At 40.3% G+C, this 19235-nt stretch overlaps 1 protein-coding gene across 1 annotated transcript in view; it reads right to left on the minus strand.

Moving 5' to 3' along the window:
- LOC134319872 (capping protein, Arp2/3 and myosin-I linker protein 3-like) overlaps window positions 1–19235 on the minus strand; it is an 82041-nt gene that overhangs the window by 22880 nt on the left and 39926 nt on the right. The window contains exons 13-26 of the mRNA XM_063001137.1: window positions 17508–17617; window positions 16388–16465; window positions 14577–14653; window positions 10569–10673; window positions 9401–9470; window positions 8801–8882; window positions 8242–8338; window positions 7966–8020; window positions 6834–7006; window positions 6622–6690; window positions 5235–5328; window positions 2669–2767; window positions 2448–2567; window positions 1881–1994 (exon numbers count right to left, since the gene is read on the minus strand). Coding sequence (XP_062857207.1) covers window positions 1881–1994; window positions 2448–2567; window positions 2669–2767; window positions 5235–5328; window positions 6622–6690; window positions 6834–7006; window positions 7966–8020; window positions 8242–8338; window positions 8801–8882; window positions 9401–9470; window positions 10569–10673; window positions 14577–14653; window positions 16388–16465; window positions 17508–17617 — 1343 coding nt within the window. The remainder of the gene's footprint in view (window positions 1–1880; window positions 1995–2447; window positions 2568–2668; window positions 2768–5234; window positions 5329–6621; window positions 6691–6833; window positions 7007–7965; window positions 8021–8241; window positions 8339–8800; window positions 8883–9400; window positions 9471–10568; window positions 10674–14576; window positions 14654–16387; window positions 16466–17507; window positions 17618–19235) is intronic.

Consider the following 19235-nt stretch of genomic DNA (forward strand, 5'->3'; position numbering starts at 1 on the left):
CAGTCCATCACTCAATAACAAATCAGTTAAAATAAAAATCATTGAGCCAGTTGGTCAATCAATTAATGAATCAATAAGTGAGTCATTAAGTAAATCAGTTGAGGGATACAATGAGTCAGTAAGTCAATCAACCTATCAATCAACCAGTCAATGAGTCATTAATTCATTCAATTAATCAATTAATATGTATGTATGCCATTTTAATCAATTCATCAGTCAGCAAATTAATCAACAACTTATAATTCAGTAAACTGTTTTATTATTACATCAAATAAGTAAGTTAATCAGTTAGGAATGAAAGAATCAGTACTGAATTCATTCATTGTCTATTTTACCACCACTTATTTTAGTCAGTGTCACAGTGAGTGGACAAAAAGCAGGAAACAGCCCAGACAGGTCACACACAAAGACTCAAAATAATTTTCAGTAGCTCTAATTGGACTTGTGGAAGGAAACCCAGAGAACCCAGAGGAAACCCACACAGACACAGGCAGAATATGCAAACTCCACACAGAAAGGACCCTGGCAGACTGGCTGGGGAATAAAACTCAGGCCCTTCTTGCTGTGAGGTAACAGCACTACCCACTGTACCACCATGCTGCCCACAGTACATTAACTTATTAATCAATTAATTAATCATGGTGCCCAGGTGGTGCAGTGTTAAATAAGACCAGCCCACTACCACTGGGATCCAGGGTTTAAGTTCCAGCTGTGCTATCGGCCTGTCAGGTGTCTACATACAGACACAATTGGCTCTGTCCGAGGTACGGGGGATGGCTAAGGCCACGCAATGAATCGTCATTCTGCCTGGGGTGTGTAACTGCATTGCTTCCAGTGATTACAAGGAATACGGACACACTGTAACCCTGACCCCAATAAAGCTATGGTAAAACATGAAAATGAAATAAATCAATCTTTTAACTGTTTCATTCATCGGCCAGTAAGTCTATCATGAAAGAAATCAATGAGTCTGTAGGTTCATCAAATAAAAATACAATTAATGAGTTAATACACAATTTATTCAATTAGATAATCAGTCAGTACTTTTAAATAATTACTGAGTCACTAAATCAATCTTGATAATCCAGAGTTAATGTGTCAGTCTACCAACATATTCATCAGTAAGCTATTAACTTATTAAGCTATTAATAATTGATATAATTAGATAATAAGTGACAGTGATTGTTTTAACCGACGCACTTTTTTTTAATTAATCTATTTTTGCATTTTCCCCTCTTTCTCACAAACCAGTCATGTCCAGTTTCCCTAAGTGTAACCTCCTCTATCACTGCAAACCCCCACCCTGTTGAGCAGAGCCGCAGGTAATCACACACCCCCTCCGACAACATACGTACAAAAAAACAAGGACACACAGTGTCCCAGATGCAAAGCACCAGTGAGTGGTCCTATAAGGCATGACTGCATTGTCAGCTCCTGATGGATAACCTTGTTTGCAGAACATAAGTGAGAGTGAGGGAGTAAGTGAGTGAGTGAGGGGGCCCACTAGGTTTTTGAGTTGCACTGCTTCTAAAAATAAAAAAAAAGATGAAACAGAGTCCCACCATATTTAATAATGACACAAACGTGGCACCAACAATCTGCGATGTGGTACAAATCAGCAGGTAACCGTACTAAAACCCTGAGCCGAAGACATAAATACTGGACCATTCTGTCCTGGACCACTGAACAGTGGAATAAGCACAGTTCCAATTCTCTGCTGCCAAAAATCTATTGCAGTGTCCAAAGCTGCACAGCTGTACAGTAGGTGGAGCAAGTGAGTTTTTAGTCTGGCGCTAATGATTCACTTTGTATCTCATGCGGTAAATACTTGTGTGTGTGTGTGTGTGTGTGTGTGTGTGTGTGTGTGTGTGTGTGTGTACCTGCAGCTCTTTGTCTGCAGCCCTGGCCAGTTCACCAGCCAATGAGTCTAGTCTCTGTCTGACTGGCCCATCAACAGAAAGCACATGTGCCAACTCACACAAAGATGGGTACAGCTGAGAAAAAAAGAAAGATACACACACTCCCATAAACATAAAGATGAACAAGCAAACTGTATTTTATAAGTAAAGTTAAAAATATAACATATATAGTGAATAAAGGTAATTGTGACATGGAAAAGAAAAGTAGTAACAGCTAGACCCCAAAAGCTCAAGTATTAGCTGTTCCTTAGCCTTTCTGAGGGCTCGTATCTGTGACCCAAAACTAGTTAAGTCTGACTGTTTTTACTGATCCAAATCCATGTACGTACTATTATTTTCAGAATGACAAAATAATTAAAAGTAATTTCTTTATATATCCTGTATCCTATAGAAATTGGGTTGATTGCTCATCCTCATTTAATGTTATTCAAGTGGATGACACACATTCCCCATGGCCAATAACACACATATCTTAATAATCTGCACTGTATTGTCTTGCTTGTTTAGTTTTAGTTAAAACACACTCACTGCACGGGAGTTCCGGGCCTCCTTCAGAACCTGTTTAGCCGCCTGAAGCTCCTCCATATCGGCCACACCACGCAGAACACACACCTGCTGCTGCACCCGCACACACAACCTCTCCATCACCTTGAAGAGATACAGAACATTATATACACACACACACACACACACACACAACCACTTTATCACCTTAGGAGATACAGCCCATCACACACACACACACACACCTGCTCGGCAGTGCTGGTCACCAGGCCCTGGTGTAAGCGTAATGCTTGTCTCTGTGAAAAACGCTGCGTTTGGTTGTTCCTCAGTAAAGCTCTTTGAATCTGAAACGCCAAAAAAATAAAAAATAAACACTTCCTTTCATGACAATCCACTGAGACCTGAACGCCGAGTACACACATGGACATAAAATAACCTTCAACTCAAATCTTTCTTCTGATCTTATTTAAATAAGCACTTCTGTGGCCTCGGTATACAGCATGCACACTTTCAAGGCTTCATATGAGATTGATTTCACGAGTGAGACTGTTGCATTTATGTCTATTTGCATAATGCAGGGGCTACAGTTTATTAAATTATATATTCATGAATATTTATAGATGGGAAGCACAGGGACAGCCAAAGTAAACTACTAAAGACGAGTGCACTAGAGCTAGGACACTGGTAGGCTGACATACTTTCCAATAACAGCACACTAGGTCAATCAGGATTGGGAAAGACACTTTGAAAATGTATTCATAGCTGAATACTGATTACACTCTCCTATAAGTATGCAGTAATGTATTCTGCTAAAAAGAACTTCTAACTGATTATCCATCATAAAGTGCATAAACCAATCTAATCAGGGTGCAAATAAATTACCAGTAGTTGTAGAATAAAATGTAATAAAAAAGGCTTTTACATTATTCAAAGGGCTTAAAGGTCTGAAAAGTAATCTACATCTGGTGCACAACAGAAACAACTGGCTGTGTCTGAGGGAAGAACTTCTTGTCACTGCAACAATGATTCATTTGTCTGAAACAGATGCCACCACAAGCAAAAAGAATTGGCATTATACAGTATATGTATCAGAGATGTTTTCTAGACCACAATCTTTCTTGGCCAAAAAGGGTTTCAGGCAAGCTAGGGTGTCCATCTGACCTTTGTGGTGGAAAAACATTTAATGAAATACAGAAACGTGTGCAATAAGAAAGAAAGAAAATAATCACCCTTTACACTCCCATCAGTGACCTTGTAGGACAGTAGAAGATTCCATTGTTAACTGAGATTACTCTGCTCAAACTTAGAAACTGGTGTAAACCAGCTTTAACTGGATTTTGGAGGTAACTCACTCACTCACTGTCTTAACTGCTTATCCAGTTAGGGTCGGGGAAAGGGGGGGGGGGGGGGGTGCTGGACCTTCTTGCTGTGAGGTGACAGTGCTACCCACTGAGCCACAGTGCCGCCCGGTTTTGGAGGTCATACAATGTAATTGACACACTTTCCAGTATCATTCCGCTGTAGCAGTATTCTTGGAATATTTGAGTATGACTACTGACAGTCATGCCCTAACCACATCTACACATTCTAAGGGGTAATTGATTATGTATTCATACTTCTAGTGTAAATGAACATTTTTCTTCCACACCTTATAAGTACTGTATAGTCTATATTACATAATGGTAGTACATGTACATCATCTAATCTGTTTTCTCAGTGCCTTTAACCGCTGGAACAGCTTGTTTGTTTATATACTGTTTCTTATGGATGTAGATTTCTCTGTCTGTTTGGTATAGAGACTTGGTTGGTGGATGGCTGGAAAGCTTTCACCACCAACCTATCAGTTATTTTGTTTTCATAAAAGTTGATAAAATAATCAACTAGGGATGTAACGATGCACCACAAGACAGTTAAAAATCGATTAACATGTGTAACGATTCAAATCGGTTTATATGTATAATGAACCAATATTCACTTTAAACAGCATATGGTGTCACTACAGGGTTGCCAGGTTCGGAAATTTCCAGCCAAATTTATTTATGTGAGGATACTTTCTTTAAAAAGTAAAAATCGTATCGTGAACGCAGTATCGTGAATCGCATTGCATCGTGGGTAGAGTGTATCGTTACAACCTATAATCAACATTAGGATTTAATTAATGATATAAGCTGCAGTATATGTGATCAGGTGGTGTAGCGGTAAAGTAAAGAATCCACTGCCGCTAAGATCCATGTGTCCGTGTCCAACCATTCGGGCATCTGCACAGACTTAACTGTCTAGTATTTGAGGAATGAGGGTAGCCTAGATATTGATAGGTGCACTTGTCAGTGCTCTCCCAGTGCAGGTCCTAGGCCTGGATAAAAATATTAGGGTTGCATCAGGAAGGGAATGCAGTGTATAAACGGTGTCAAGTCTGGTATGCAGACCCCTAAACACAGGAGCAGTATGAAGAATTTTTAAAAGAGTTGAACAAGTGAATTGATGCCACGTACAAACATTTTTGTATTTTGGAAACATGGGAGACATGATGGGAGTTCAAACAGGTCAGTCTAGCAATGTATACAAAAGTATTCTGCTGAAAGGGAGAAAGTAACTGTATAGCAAATAATATATTACATTTATCTTGGACTGAATGTGAATGAAACCTGCTCTCCACCCCTGTTCATAAGGATATGTTACATTGTACTAAATAATAATTAATAAAGGTCTTTATTGATGCAATTGTGTACAGGTTAAACAAAGCTGACATGCAGTACTGTAATATAATACGGATAGCATGTAGTACCTTGTGAATAAATATAAGAAATGTACCTTGGTAAGTGCCTGTTCTGTCTTTTCTGGAGCACTTCGATATGCTTGGGTGACATCACTCAGGGGTATCGGCATGTACTGCAGCGTGAAATTACTGACAGTGGACAGGAAAAAAGGGCAGAAGCAGGACAAGATAAAAAAATACAATAAGAGATCAGATAAGAAAATATAAAGTGAAATGGGATGAGACGAAATGAGAATATGAGAGATGACATGAGACAACACAAGACAAGCATAAAGGACATATGGGGAAAGCAGATTAAATTGCAGGTGAATTTAGATCAGAGCAAAAAGGAAATAAAATAAAAAGAAAAGGAAAATAAGAGACATGGCAAGGACACATTTTAGGAGCCAAAATAAATTTGGTAGAAAATTTGAGAAGGAAAACAAACAATATAGCACAAGACATGCAGAGATTAAGATTAAGAAGAGAAGTAAATGGAAGAGAAAAGGAAGCAATATGAAACGAAAAGAGAATAAATGAGACAAAAACAAAAAAGAAAAGTCCATATATGTAAAGCCAAGATAAAAAAAAAACAAGAACACAGACAAAGGGAGACAAAAAGAAAGAACAGTAGAAAAGAGAACAGAAAAGAACAGAGCAGAACAAAGCACAAAGATTATAAAACATAGAAAAGAAGAAAAGAAGGAAAGGAGAAAGAAAAAAACAAAACAAAAGAGAGCTGCCTGCTCAGGTGGCGCAGCAGTAAAACACACTAGCACACCAGAGCTGGGATTTCGAATACATAGTTTCAAATCTCATCCGGCTGGGCTGGACAGCTACATAAACAACGATTGGCTGTTGTTCACAGGGTGGGACAAGCCGGACCAGGGTTCCTCATAACTGGTGCAATTACGACCTCTGCTGGCTGATTGATGGCGCCTGCGCAGAGTTGAGGGATAATGCTGATCAGGATGTGGCGCTCCGTACGCAAAGCTGATCCGCATATGAACTCGCCTCATGCAGGTGAAAAGATGCAGACGGTACTGCACACGTGTCGGAGGGGGCGTGTGTCAGTTACAAAGCTCCTCAATCAGAAGTGGAGAGTTGTATCGGTACAGGTGAAGCGTAACGCAATCAGGGTTATTGGATACGACTAGATTATGGAGAAAATTGGGGGGGGGGAAATTAAAGAGAGCTGAAGATAATGAAAAAATAAGGAAATGTGTTGCTGTGTGTGTAGGTGTGTGGTGTGTGTGTGTGTGTGTGTGCGAGTGTGTGTAGCTCAGACATGAGTTTCTTTCTTTTGCTTCCCACAATGCTAAAATTAGCCTCTGTCATTATCTGTGAATGAGTGTGATTTTGTTTTGTTGCTAACAAAAGCTGACCTCTTTAAAGGTGGTACTAATGAGTGTGTGTCCGTGTGTGTGTGTGTGTTAGTTATACTGTTCTAGAGCTCGTGCCACATCCATGAAGCCTGCAGCGCTGGTGTTATTCCGGTCCCAGCTTACACTCCTGTAGGAAACAAAGCGAGAAAAGCTCATTTTTATTCCCTCCCACCTTTTCTGCAACCATCTAACGTTAACTTTTTTCTTTTTTTATTCTATCTCCAAGCTTTTCCAGTTTTCCTCCCATAAATCAACTCTCCGCTCTCTCACCGTAGAGTGGTGTTGATCTGCAGGGCTTTGCTGAGCATTTTGGCGCCAATGTCGTCCAGGTTGTTGCCGCTCAGGTCCACCTTCCTGAGGCAGGCGTTGCTGCCCAGTGCGTTCACCAGCATCGTGCCACGGGAACGTAGCCGAGAGTCCACCAGAGACAGAGACTGCAGTGCCTGCAGACATGTAGAATATGTAGAATACAGTGCATACATCAATTTTTTTTTTGCCTGACACTATATGGTACTCTGCTGGCTAAATGACACCATTTTATCAGTGTCCATTTTATCAGCTCAACTTATCATATAGAAGCACTTTGTAGTTCTACAATTACTGACTGTAGTCCCTCTGTTTCTCTACATACCTTTTTAGTCTGCTTTCACCCTGTTCTTCAATGGTCAGGACCCCCACAGGACCACTACAGAGCAGGTGTTATTTAGGTGGTGGTTCATTCTCAGCACTGCAGTGACACTGACATGGTGGTGGTGTGTTAGTGTGTGTTGTGCTGGTATGAGTGGATCAGACACAGCAGCACTGCTGGAGTTTTTAAACACCTCACTGTCACTGCTGGACTGAGAATAGTCCACCAATCAAATATATCCAGCCAACAGCGCCCCGTGGCCAGCGACCTGTGACCACTGATGAAGGTCTAGAAGATGACCAACTCAAACAGCAGCAATAGATGAGCGATCGTCTCTGACTTTACATCTACAAGGTGGACAAACTAGGTAGGAGTGTCTAATAGAGAGGACAGTGAGTGGACACAGTATTTAAAAACTCCAGCAGCGCTGCTGCGTCTGATCCACTCATACCAGCACAACACACACTAACACACCACCACCATGTCAGTGTCATTGCAGTGCTGAGAATGATACACCACCCAAGTAATACCTGCTCTGTGGTGGTCCTGTGGGGGTCCTGACCATTGAAGAACAGGGTGAAAGAACAGCAAATCATGCAGAGAAACAGATGGACTACAGTCAGTAATTGTAGAACTACAAAGTAATTGTGGAACTACAAAGTGCTTCTATATGGTAAGTGGAGCTGATAAAATGGACAGTGAGTGTAGAAACAAGGAGGTGGTTTAAATGTTATGGCTGATCGGTGTATATGATGTTTAGTGTTGTATACTCACACACTCTTCCTCCTGTATAAGTTGGACCAGTTTGTGCAGAATTTCATCTAGTGTCCTTGAAGGAGAAATATAAATATAGGAATTACAACAGATGGATATTTTAAACACATTTTCTTTAAAAAACAAATCAGTTTAATACACTTCATGTCACAGGTGAAACCGCTCTATGTAACACTGCATATGTAACATTTACATATTAGTATAAGCTGTACAAGCCACAGAAGAAAGTTTTAAATGTATTTATAATGAAGTTGCAAAAGCTAATCACAGTAGTACCTGTTCTTGATGTTGAAGTTTTTTCCCATATGAAGATGTTTGAGTGAGGGATGTCTGGATAGTCCGGTAAACACAGTTGTCAGGTCAGCATCAAACCCTGTAGCAACATACGCTGTTAGCCTTTTCCCAACACACAGTCCCTTACATCAGAAACAAAATCACTTTATTTCACTTAATAAGTGAATCAGGTGCAGTAGTGTTGTTGGGATTTTTAAATGTGTAGAAAGCGTCAGTAAGATTAGACAGTGTTGAAAAATTAGAACAAAACTTGTTAACATTAGCACAGAGAATGTTCCAACACCCAAACATACAGTATATGATCTTAGAATTGATAATTGGGGTACAGGGGGTTAATAATATGTACAGAGCAACAGTTAGGCTATAGTCAGTAACTGTACAACCAAAATGTTAATCTGTAAGTTAGGTGTATCCTATAAAAGTATCAAGAAATAAACTGCATGGTTAGTGTTTATTAGAAGCAAAAATAAAACTGTATGTTAGTGAATCCACAGCAACTGGGATTTAGTGTTTATTATCGTTGGAGCACTAATGAACTCACCATTATCCGAGATGTCCAGTGTAGCGATGGATGTGACCCGAGGAAACAACTCTTGTATAACAGCTGCACCAGCTGATCTCAGCTGAAAATAGAGTATTTCATGTCAAATGTCATGTTGTCAAAATTTGCCATAACAGTTATTGTTACACTATATGGGCAAAAGTTTGTGGACACCCTTTTTTATTATTAAGTTCTGTTGTTTAAGAACTAAGGAAGGTCCTTTTCTGTTCCAGAAGGACTTTTTGACACTGTGCAAAAATGCAAGGTCCAAAAAGACATGGTTTGGTGTAGAGGAATTCCAGTGGCCTGGACAGTGTTCTTAACTCAACCCAAATGAACACCACTGAAACTAATTTAAACATTGATTGTGAGCCAGGGCTTCTAATTCAACATCAGTACCTGGCATCACCAACACTGTTTTTAATGAACGGGCATAAATTTCCACCAAATTTCTACATCTTGTGGAAAGCTGTTATAGCTGCAAAGGAAAGGCGACTCTATATAAATGCTCATGGTTTTACAATGGGATGTCCAACAAGCTTATGGTTAGAGTTCTAACCATAGAACTAACCATGTTCTTCAGGACAGAATAGAACATACCTCACAGCTGCTGATGTCGAGATGCATGTCATTGATATGAGGGTTGTTGGTCAGACCAAGGAACAAATTTCTTCCAGAAAAAAGAAAAGAAAGAGATAGAACATAACATCAAACGTGGTGGTAAAAGTGCAAAATTTGAGTAACTTGGATGACTGGACTATGAATTTTAAAAAGATAGTAAGATTATCTGTACATGAGCTGATTCTGAGGCATCATTACTAAATAATTTCACATTTTAATGGCTGACAATAAAATACATCAAATTTAGGAGTGGGCTAGTTTTTCCTAATTCATTTACAGTACAGCAACCTAGAATACTAATTACGCATTGTGTATTGACCTGGACGACTTCAGACTTCTAGACTAGAAATTTTGAGTCAACATTAGGACCATTTTCTAATGAGCTGTAACTGGGGCACCCTGTAATGGACTGCCAACCTTTCTGGGGTGTTTCCCAGTGAATCGTACCCCCCGAGACCCTGAATTGGAAAAGCAGTGGTACAACAGACAATAAATGTATGAATAAAATTAAGGCTTAATTGGGTTGTGCAAATCATCATGTTCACAGACGACTTACACTTGTGACTGATAATCCAAACAATTAAGGGTTAAGGGGATTTCTCATAGGCTCTATAGTGGCTATTTGGTTGTGGTTAGGCTTAAACCAGTGACCTTCTTAATTACTAGTCCAGTACCCTAACTACTAGGGTAGTTTTGTAGTGGCTTAGTCCTAAATTGAACTTAATTAAAATTCTGTGCAGACACCTGAAACATACAGTTCATGTCCGTAAACCGAGCCATGTGTCTGATTTAAATCATGTCTGCAAAAAAGAGTGGAGCGCAATTTTTCCCACAGCAGTCTGGACGACTAGTATTAAATTATAGCAAGTGTTGCTATAGTCTGCATCATGTGCTGTCTTTACCTGAGTTCCCTTTATATAATATCATATTCTGTTTAATAGTCTGAAATTATTCAGTCTGACAAATATACAATAAAAGACGAAATTACAGGGAGTAATATTACTTCTGCTGTATAAATCTGGTCCTGTTATAATGGTGATAATTCTCAGGTCAAACTCATTCAATTCATCATATAACAGAACTGGAACAGAAACAGAGAATTGGTGTTGAATGGACCTGTGTTTTAGGAAGGAGTGTGGCGTCTTACCTAAGGGCTTCCGGAGGGAGTTTCATGGAGGCCAGGCTGACATGAGTAAGACTGAATGCAGAGCTGAAGAACTGACGGAATAAGGGTAGAGTCTCCTTTACTTTCCTAGAAGAGCATAAAGTTGAGATAAACATCAGTCCCATTTATCCCAGGGCACCCTCAGTCACCCATTTCCTCATATACTCACACCTAGAGCTAATTTAAGGCAACCATCCAGCAATATACTTTCTATAATGCTGCAAAATAACTCGCATTATTGAATTATTAAATAGAATAGAACGCCTTTATTTGTCATATATACATATACAGGTGTACAGTACAACAAAATTCTTTTTCCGCGTATCCCAGCTTGTTTTCGGAGCTAGGGTTAGAGTGCAGGGTCAGTCACTGACCCCACTGTGCCAATGGAACCGAGAGGGCCTTAAAGGCCTTGCTCAAAGACCCAACAGTAGCTGCATGGCAGAGCTGGTATTCGAACTCTCAACCTTTTGATTGATTGCCCAAAGCTCTACCCACTAGGCTACCACTGACCCACTGTAAAACACATTTAATAAAAAAAAAAAACTTGTCGCTCAGGTGGCGCAGCGGTAAAACACACTAGCACACCAGAGCTGGGATTTCAAATACATTGTATCAAATCTCAGTTCTGCCATCCGCTGGGCTGGGCGGCTATATGAACCACGTTTGGCTGTTGTTCATACAGGGTTAGGGAGCCGGAGAGGGACCTCATAACTGATGCAATTACGACCTATGCTGGATGGTTGATGCCGTCTGCACAGAGTAGAGGAATAATGCTGATCAGGGTGACTGAGCTGGTGCAGGTGAAAAAATGCAGTTGGCTACTGCACACATATCGGAAGAGACGTGTGTCAGTTCGCTCTCCTCAATCAGGGGCGAGGGTCAGCAACGGTAGAGAGGAAGCATAACAAAATTAGCTAAAAATTGGACGCACTAAAAATCGGGAGAAAAAGGGAGAAACTTCCAAATTTTATATGGTTAGTACATATATATACAGTGAGGAAAATAAGTATTTGATCCCCTGCTGATTTTGTAAGTTTACCCCCTTACAAAGACTTGAACAGCTCCCTTGAGATCATTGACAAGCTCCTCCCGTGTAATTCTGGGCTGACCTCACCTTTCTCAGAATCATTCTTACCCCACAAGGTGAGATCTTGCATGGAGCTTCAGAGCGAGGGCGATTGACTGTGATCTTGTATTTCTTCCATTTTCGAATTATCATGCCAACAGTGGTCTCCTTCTCACCAAGCTTCTTGCTGATGGTCTTGTAGCCCATTCCAGCCTTGTGCAGGTCTACAATCTTGTCCCTGACGTCCTTTGATAGCTCTTTGGTCTTGCCCATGGTGGTCGAGAGATTTGAACGGAAGAAACTGATTCTGTTACAGGAGTCTTTTATACAGGGACAGGACTAATTTGTGTGCCTTTTGTGCACATAACCGGTCTGTGGGGGTCAGAATTCTTGCTGGTTGGTAGGGGATCAAATACTTATTTCCCTTAATTAAATACAAATTAATTCATAACTTTTATTTAATGTTTTTTTTCTGGATTTTTTGTTGATATTCTGTCTCTCTCTGTTAAAATAAACCTTCCATAAAAATGATAGACTGTTCAAGTCTTTGTAAGGGGGTAAACTTACAAAATCAGCAGGGGATCAAATACTTATTTCCCCCACTGTATATATATACAGTGTATCACAAAAGTGAGTACACCCCTCACATTTCTGCAAATATTTTATTATATCTTTTCATGGGACAACACTATAGACATGAAACTTGGATATAACTTAGAGTAGTCAGTGTACAACTTGTATAGCAGTGTAGATTTACTGTCTTCTGAAAATAACTCAACACACAGCCATTAATGTCTAAATAGCTGGCAACATAAGTGAGTACACCCCACAGTGAACATGTCCAAATTGTGCCCAAAGTGTCAATATTTTGTGTGACCACCATTATTATCCAGCACTGCCTTAACCCTCCTGGGCATGGAATTCACCAGAGCTGCACAGGTTGCTACTGGAATCCTCTTCCACTCCTCCATGATGACATCACGGAGCTGGTGGATGTTAGACACCTTGAACTCCTCCACCTTCCACTTGAGGATGCGCCACAGGTGCTCAATTGGGTTTAGTCCATCACCTTTACCTTCAGCTTCCTCAGCAAGGCAGTTGTCATCTTGGAGGTTGTGTTTGGGGTCGTTATCCTGTTGGAAAACTGCCATGAGGCCCAGTTTTCGAAGGGAGGGGATCATGCTCTGTTTCAGAATGTCACAGTACATGTTGGAATTCATGTTTCCCTCAATGAACTGCAGCTCCCCAGTGCCAGCAACACTCATGCAGCCCAAGACCATGATGCTACCACCACCATGCTTGACTGTAGGCAAGATACAGTTGTCTTGGTACTTCTCACCAGGGCGCCGCCACACATGCTGGACACCATCTGAGCCAAACAAGTTTATCTTGGTCTCGTCAGACCACAGGGCATTCCAGTAATCCATGTTCTTGGACTGCTTGTCTTCAGCAAACTGTTTGCGGGCTTTCTTGTGCGTCAGCTTCCTTCTGGGATGACGACCATGCAGACTGAGTTGATGCAGTGTGCGGCGTATGGTCTGAGCACTGACAGGCTGACCTCCCACGTCTTCAACCTCTGCAGCAATGCTGGCAGCACTCATGTGTCTATTTTTTAAAGCCAACCTCTGGATATGACGCCGAACACGTGGACTCAACTTCTTTGGTCGACCCTGGCGAAGCCTGTTCCGAGTGGAACCTGTCCTGGAAAACCGCTGTATGACCTTGGCCACCATGCTGTAGCTCAGTTTCAGGGTGTTAGCAATCTTCTTATAGCCCAGGCCATCTTTGTGGAGAGCAACAATTCTATTTCTTACATCCTCAGAGAGTTCTTTGCCATGAGGTGCCATGTTGAATATCCAGTGGCCAGTATGAGAGAATTGTACCCAAAACACCAAATTTAACAGCCCTGCTCCCCATTTACACCTGGGACCTTGACACATGACACCAGGGAGGGACAACGACACATTTGGGCACAATTTGGACATGTTCACTGTGGGGTGTACTCACTTATGTTGCCAGCTATTTAGACATTAATGGCTGTGTGTTGAGTTATTTTCAGAAGACAGTAAATCTACGCTGCTATACAAGCTGTACACTGACTACTCTAAGTTATATCCAAGTTTCATGTCTATAGTGTTGTCCCATGAAAAGATATAATGAAATATTTGCAGAAATGTGAGGGGTGTACTCACTTTTGTGATACACTGTATATATATACACACATATATACGTATATAGACAAAATATAGTCAAAGCCATTTAGATTATTAATTTGGCGTTACTAGAAGTTCTATAATGTTATTTATGAAACAGCATGGACTCCTATTTACAGCTGGTGACTTTTCTGTGCCCATTTAAATAGGCCTAGAGACTGAGGCACAAACAGTTTAATAGGTCCAGAAAAGAACTTAGAACAGATTCCACAAGTCAGAGTAATCATCTCTACAAAGAACTACAGTATCTGCAAGTACATGGAACAGTGGTCTCTTTGCCAAGGCCGAGAAGAAACCCAAATTGTACTCTGTGCTGGTCATTTGTAATTCAAGAACTGACAAGAATAGGACTGCCATAAATTTAAATCTACAGGTGTGACTGTCAATTTTCAAAGAAAGCTTTATAAAGTCATGGGTTTAGAAGTGACCATGCAGCAAAGAAGCCACTGCTTAATTAAAAACCTTAAAGTTAGACTCAGATTGTAGGATAAAAAACAGGCTAAATTCAGCAATTCTGTCAACCAGAGTGGGTTACGTCCAAGTACATTGTTTGTCAGCATTCTGCCTGCACCAGTGGTCACAAAGATACCAAGCATATTTCAATCCTGTGATCTTATTTTTATCATTGGCTTATTTTGCATTTTGATCGAGCTTCTACTTTACTTTACACTTATGCAGTAAGGAAAAGACAGAGAGAATAGATCAAACCTGTGAGAAAATGAGTTTTTGGAGAGGTTGAGGTAAGAGAGATCAGCACAGCAGCCCCGGAGCAGAGCCCCAAATAGCTGCCAGAGACACGGGGAAAAAAAATGGAGATTAAAACTTGGAAATGAAGCCCGTGGGAAAGAATCAAAGGGAAAATATATAGAGAAAGGAAAAGAGAGAGAGAAAAACAACCCTCACTGCAAAATACGACTGAAACCCAGGTTACACCAGGCTTTTGTTTGCAAAATTATGTGCCTGACTTTTAACAGTAAATAGTTTTGCTTCTAAATTTCTGGTACGAACACAATTCAGTATTTTAGATTTAGTTTAATTTACTTAAACATCCGTGACCATTAATACAACAAATGTGGTGATTTACATTAACACAAAATGGCTAAACTGTTTTCTTTTGTTAAGTACCAGCAATATTTAATATAGTACTGCAAGCTAACAAGTAATTAAATTACATTAATTAACTTGCAAAATTAAACTACTAGTTAGGTATCAATAAAACGTTAAGCACAAAGAATCAACCTGACGATGTTCACAAAGGGAAGGACAGACTTGAAAAAGGGACCTCTGTCCCTTTGGCAAATGTTGCTCAATTTTTAAAATCTATCTATCTATCCATCCATCCATCTATCTATTTACCCATCCATCTATCTATCTACCCATCCATCCATCCATCCATCCATTTACCCATCCATCCATCCATCCATCCATTCATCCATCTATCTACCCATCCATCCATCCATTCATCCATCTATCTACCCATCCATCCATCCATCTATTTACCCATCCATCCATCTACCCATCCATCCATCCATTCATCCATCTATTTACCCATCCATCCATCCATCTATCTACCCATCCATCCATCCATCCATCCATCCATCTACCCATCCATCCATCCATCTACCCATCCATCTATCCATCCATCCATACATCCATCCACCCATCCATCCATCTATTTACCCATTCATCCATCTATCTACCCATCCATCCATCCATCCATCCATCCACCCATCCATCCATCCATCTATTTACACATCCATCCATTTATCCATCTATCTACCCACCCATCCATCCATCCATCCATCCATCCATCCATCCATCCATTCATTCATTCATCTATCCATCCATCCATCCATCCATTTATCCATCCATCCATCCATCCATCCATCCAGTTATCTATTTAATTGCAATTCAGTGTCTCCAATAAACCTGACTGCATGTTTTTGGACTGTGGGAGGAAACCGGAGCTCCCGGAGGAAATCCACGCAGACACTGGGAGAACATGCAAACTCCACACAGAAAGGACCCGGACCGCCCCGCCTGGGGATTGAAACCAGGACCTTCTTGCTGTGAGGTGACAGTGCTACCCACCGAGCCACCGTGCTGCCCCGCTTTACAGATCTTACGCAACAATTTTAAAGTCCTGCGTTTTTCAGTTTTTCCTCTTTTTTTCAGTTTATAACCTTTACGTTTTTAACAAAAATTCTGTCCTCTGTGGTAAAAAAAAAAAAAAAACTTTTAACCTTGTGTTACAATATTGGTGTCTGTCGCTGTTAAAGGGTTGTCATGGTAACCAATATTTTTAACAAATAAAATTACCTTGTTTTCGTGTCCAACAGTGACAGAATTTTGAAAGTCAATCAACATTGCCAAAGTTATGGGCAAAGGCACAGAGGTCCCCTTTTTGACTTACTGTGTATGTTGCATTTACAGAAACATGAATGAATTGGCTAAAACTGGATATGATTTAATAATAGAAGAATTAATATATTATAAGTTTAAAAACAGGAGGTACTCACAGAGTCCACGCAGCAGTCGGTTCCTGATAGGTCCAAATGCACCAAACAGTTGGGCTGAGACAAGAACATGTACAGATGCTACAGAAACAAAAAGAAACAGATTTAATGAGATGCACTATGGCTGCTGGCCAAGTCAAGACTGAAAATAATGTAAATTTCATCCAGCCGTTACACTGCAGAGCTTCATAAACAAAACTAGCAGAATAACAAAGAGTTCTGATCTGTTATTTACCATCTTTATAAGATAATGGCATAAAAACAATGAATTATTTGAGTAAAAAGGTTGTCTGGTTTTTAAGCAGTGACTGGTGAATAGTTTGGTGCATGGTAGTTCTTTATGTCTATTACTCCTGTATGTCTGTGCTAACACTTTCCAGCACTGTTACCTTGTTTTGTGAAGGAACATGTAAAGCACAAGCTATACCAACATGTTTTATATACAACACTACTACTGTTTTACATGGCCAAAAGTATGTAGACCCCCATCCTAATGAGAGTTCAGGTGTGTAAAATCCCCCTCATGAAATCAAATTCCAGCTCCAGTGCCATGCAGCCACCGTTGGGCCTTTGAGTAAGGCTCTTAACACTGTCTAATCCAATGAACAAACCTGGGCTCTGATCCCAACTTCCAGACAAACTGGGATATGCGGAATAAGCATTTTATTATACTAGACACGTGTATAAGTATATATGACAATGAAGTCATTCTATTCCACATGCTTTCAAATCTGTGGCAACAGTCTAGGGAAGGTCATTTTCTGTCACAGCATGAAAATGCACGTACCATAGTTTGACAAGTTAATGAAAAAGGGGGCCAGTGGCCTACACAGAGCCCTGATCTAAAACCCATTGAACACTGTTGGAATAAAATGCGATTGCAAAACAGGTCTTCTCATCCACAAATTTCCAAATACACGGTTGGGGGGCAACTTTTTATTCATTATAATGGTTTTTGGTTATGATGTCCAACAAGCTCTTGGTCAAGTACATATTTTTGGATGAATTTGACTTTTTACAATGGCTTTTGTTGTTACACTGAATGATTTTAGTTCAAAACAATAAAATGTCTGTGTGTGTGTGTGTGTGTGTGTGTGTGTGTGTGGCGGGGGTGTTCTCTAACCGTTGCTTCCTCTCCTGACAGTATGCCAGGGTTTTTACTCAGATCCAGATGCAGGAGTGAGTTAGAGTAATCATCATTAGAGCAAAGAGCCTGAGAGAGAGACACCACACCTGAAACACACAAAAAAAAAAAGAAAGATGAATATTAATGTGTAATGGACCCATATCGATTTCCACACGGGATAACAGACTGCAAAAAAAAAACACTGAAAGGAAAAGCAGAATTGAGTGAAGTTTACAAAGACCTCTATTAACTCCAGCCTATTCTGTCGGGTTTTGCTGTCATCAGCAGGAACTTGTGTATCATTTTCAACACCAATAACAATTCCAGATCCTCTGGGAATACAAACCTAGACACACCACTGCAGGAGCTTATTACTGGAGTCACATATCGAGCTGCTCACCTTGGAAGCTGTAAATTCTTGGAAGTACCTGATGGTGAATTACATATTTTACAGAGTGTCTCTGTAGAATTTGTTGCCTATTCAGTCAAAAGAGTGATAATAAGGTGAACATAAGGCTTGGCTCACAATTAATGTACCAGTTCATCCTAGGTTATGGTCCAGAACCTCCACACCAAACTCATCAAATCATACTGGACTAATATATACTTTAATTTTCTTTGTACGTTCTAATGATGCATTATCTAGTCGTATCCAATTACCCTCATCTACTACTGCTGACCTCCATTACTGATCAAGGAGGGTCACAAACGTCACATGTCCCCACCTGCACAAAGAGGGATTTATATAGGGATCCGTTTGCTTACAGAGAGTCACGCACCAATCTCCATTATCCCCTGTTTCCTGATGCAGGCGCCATCAATCAGCCAGCAGAGGTCGTAACTGCAGCAGTTATAAAGAAACCCTGTTCAGTCATTGTCCTGCCCCTTAGCCCCTTACAGAAACACAGCCAATCATGTGCCTCAGCTGATGGCAGAGCTGAGGTTCAAACTCAAGAGCTTAAGACCTGGGCTTTGGATCCAGTAACAAAAAAAAATAATAATAAAGTGCATTTGGTAAATTTTATTTTAAAATATTTAACTGTATTTACAGGTTCTATCAAAGTAGCTCAGCAACAATTCAATACGAAATGTTGTTAACAGATGGATGGATGGGGATTGAGTGGTATTATTGTACGCTGTAGCATTATAATTTCCAAAACATCAAAAACAACAAAAGACAATTGCTTATCCTCCACCACAATTTACAGCTGGCCCTTGAGATCAGTGCGTGACTCTCTGTGCGCAAGACTGAGCTTCATATGAACTCGCCTCATGAAGGTGAAAAGATGCAGTCGGCTGCTGCACACGTGTCGGAGGGGGCGTGTGTTAGTCACGGCTCTCCTCGGTCAGAGTGCAATGGGGTGATTGGAAATGACTAGATTGGTAGGAAACTTGGAAAAAAAGCTACTGCAAATATGTCTTTATGGAATGTGCTTGGCGGTTGGATGGATTTTTTGTATCTGTAAGCAATACATGTGGATAAAATAAAATACAAAATAGAAGGTGTCCACATACTTTTGGCTATGGAGTGGAAATAGATATTAATAGTTTTTAAATGCAAATCTGGAGACAAAAGGCCAGCTGTAAACACAGTGCATTTTGTGTTCTTGTGTCCGGATATTTCGACAGATTTCCTCTGTTCATTTTCAGTGAATGAAGGAAATTGAAGCGAAGCATTTCACTCGACTATTCATGACATAAATAATGATGCGGATGTAATTCGAG

Source organism: Trichomycterus rosablanca, chromosome 9, assembly GCF_030014385.1.
Source record: "Trichomycterus rosablanca isolate fTriRos1 chromosome 9, fTriRos1.hap1, whole genome shotgun sequence".
NCBI classification, from domain to species: Eukaryota; Metazoa; Chordata; class Actinopteri; order Siluriformes; family Trichomycteridae; genus Trichomycterus; species Trichomycterus rosablanca.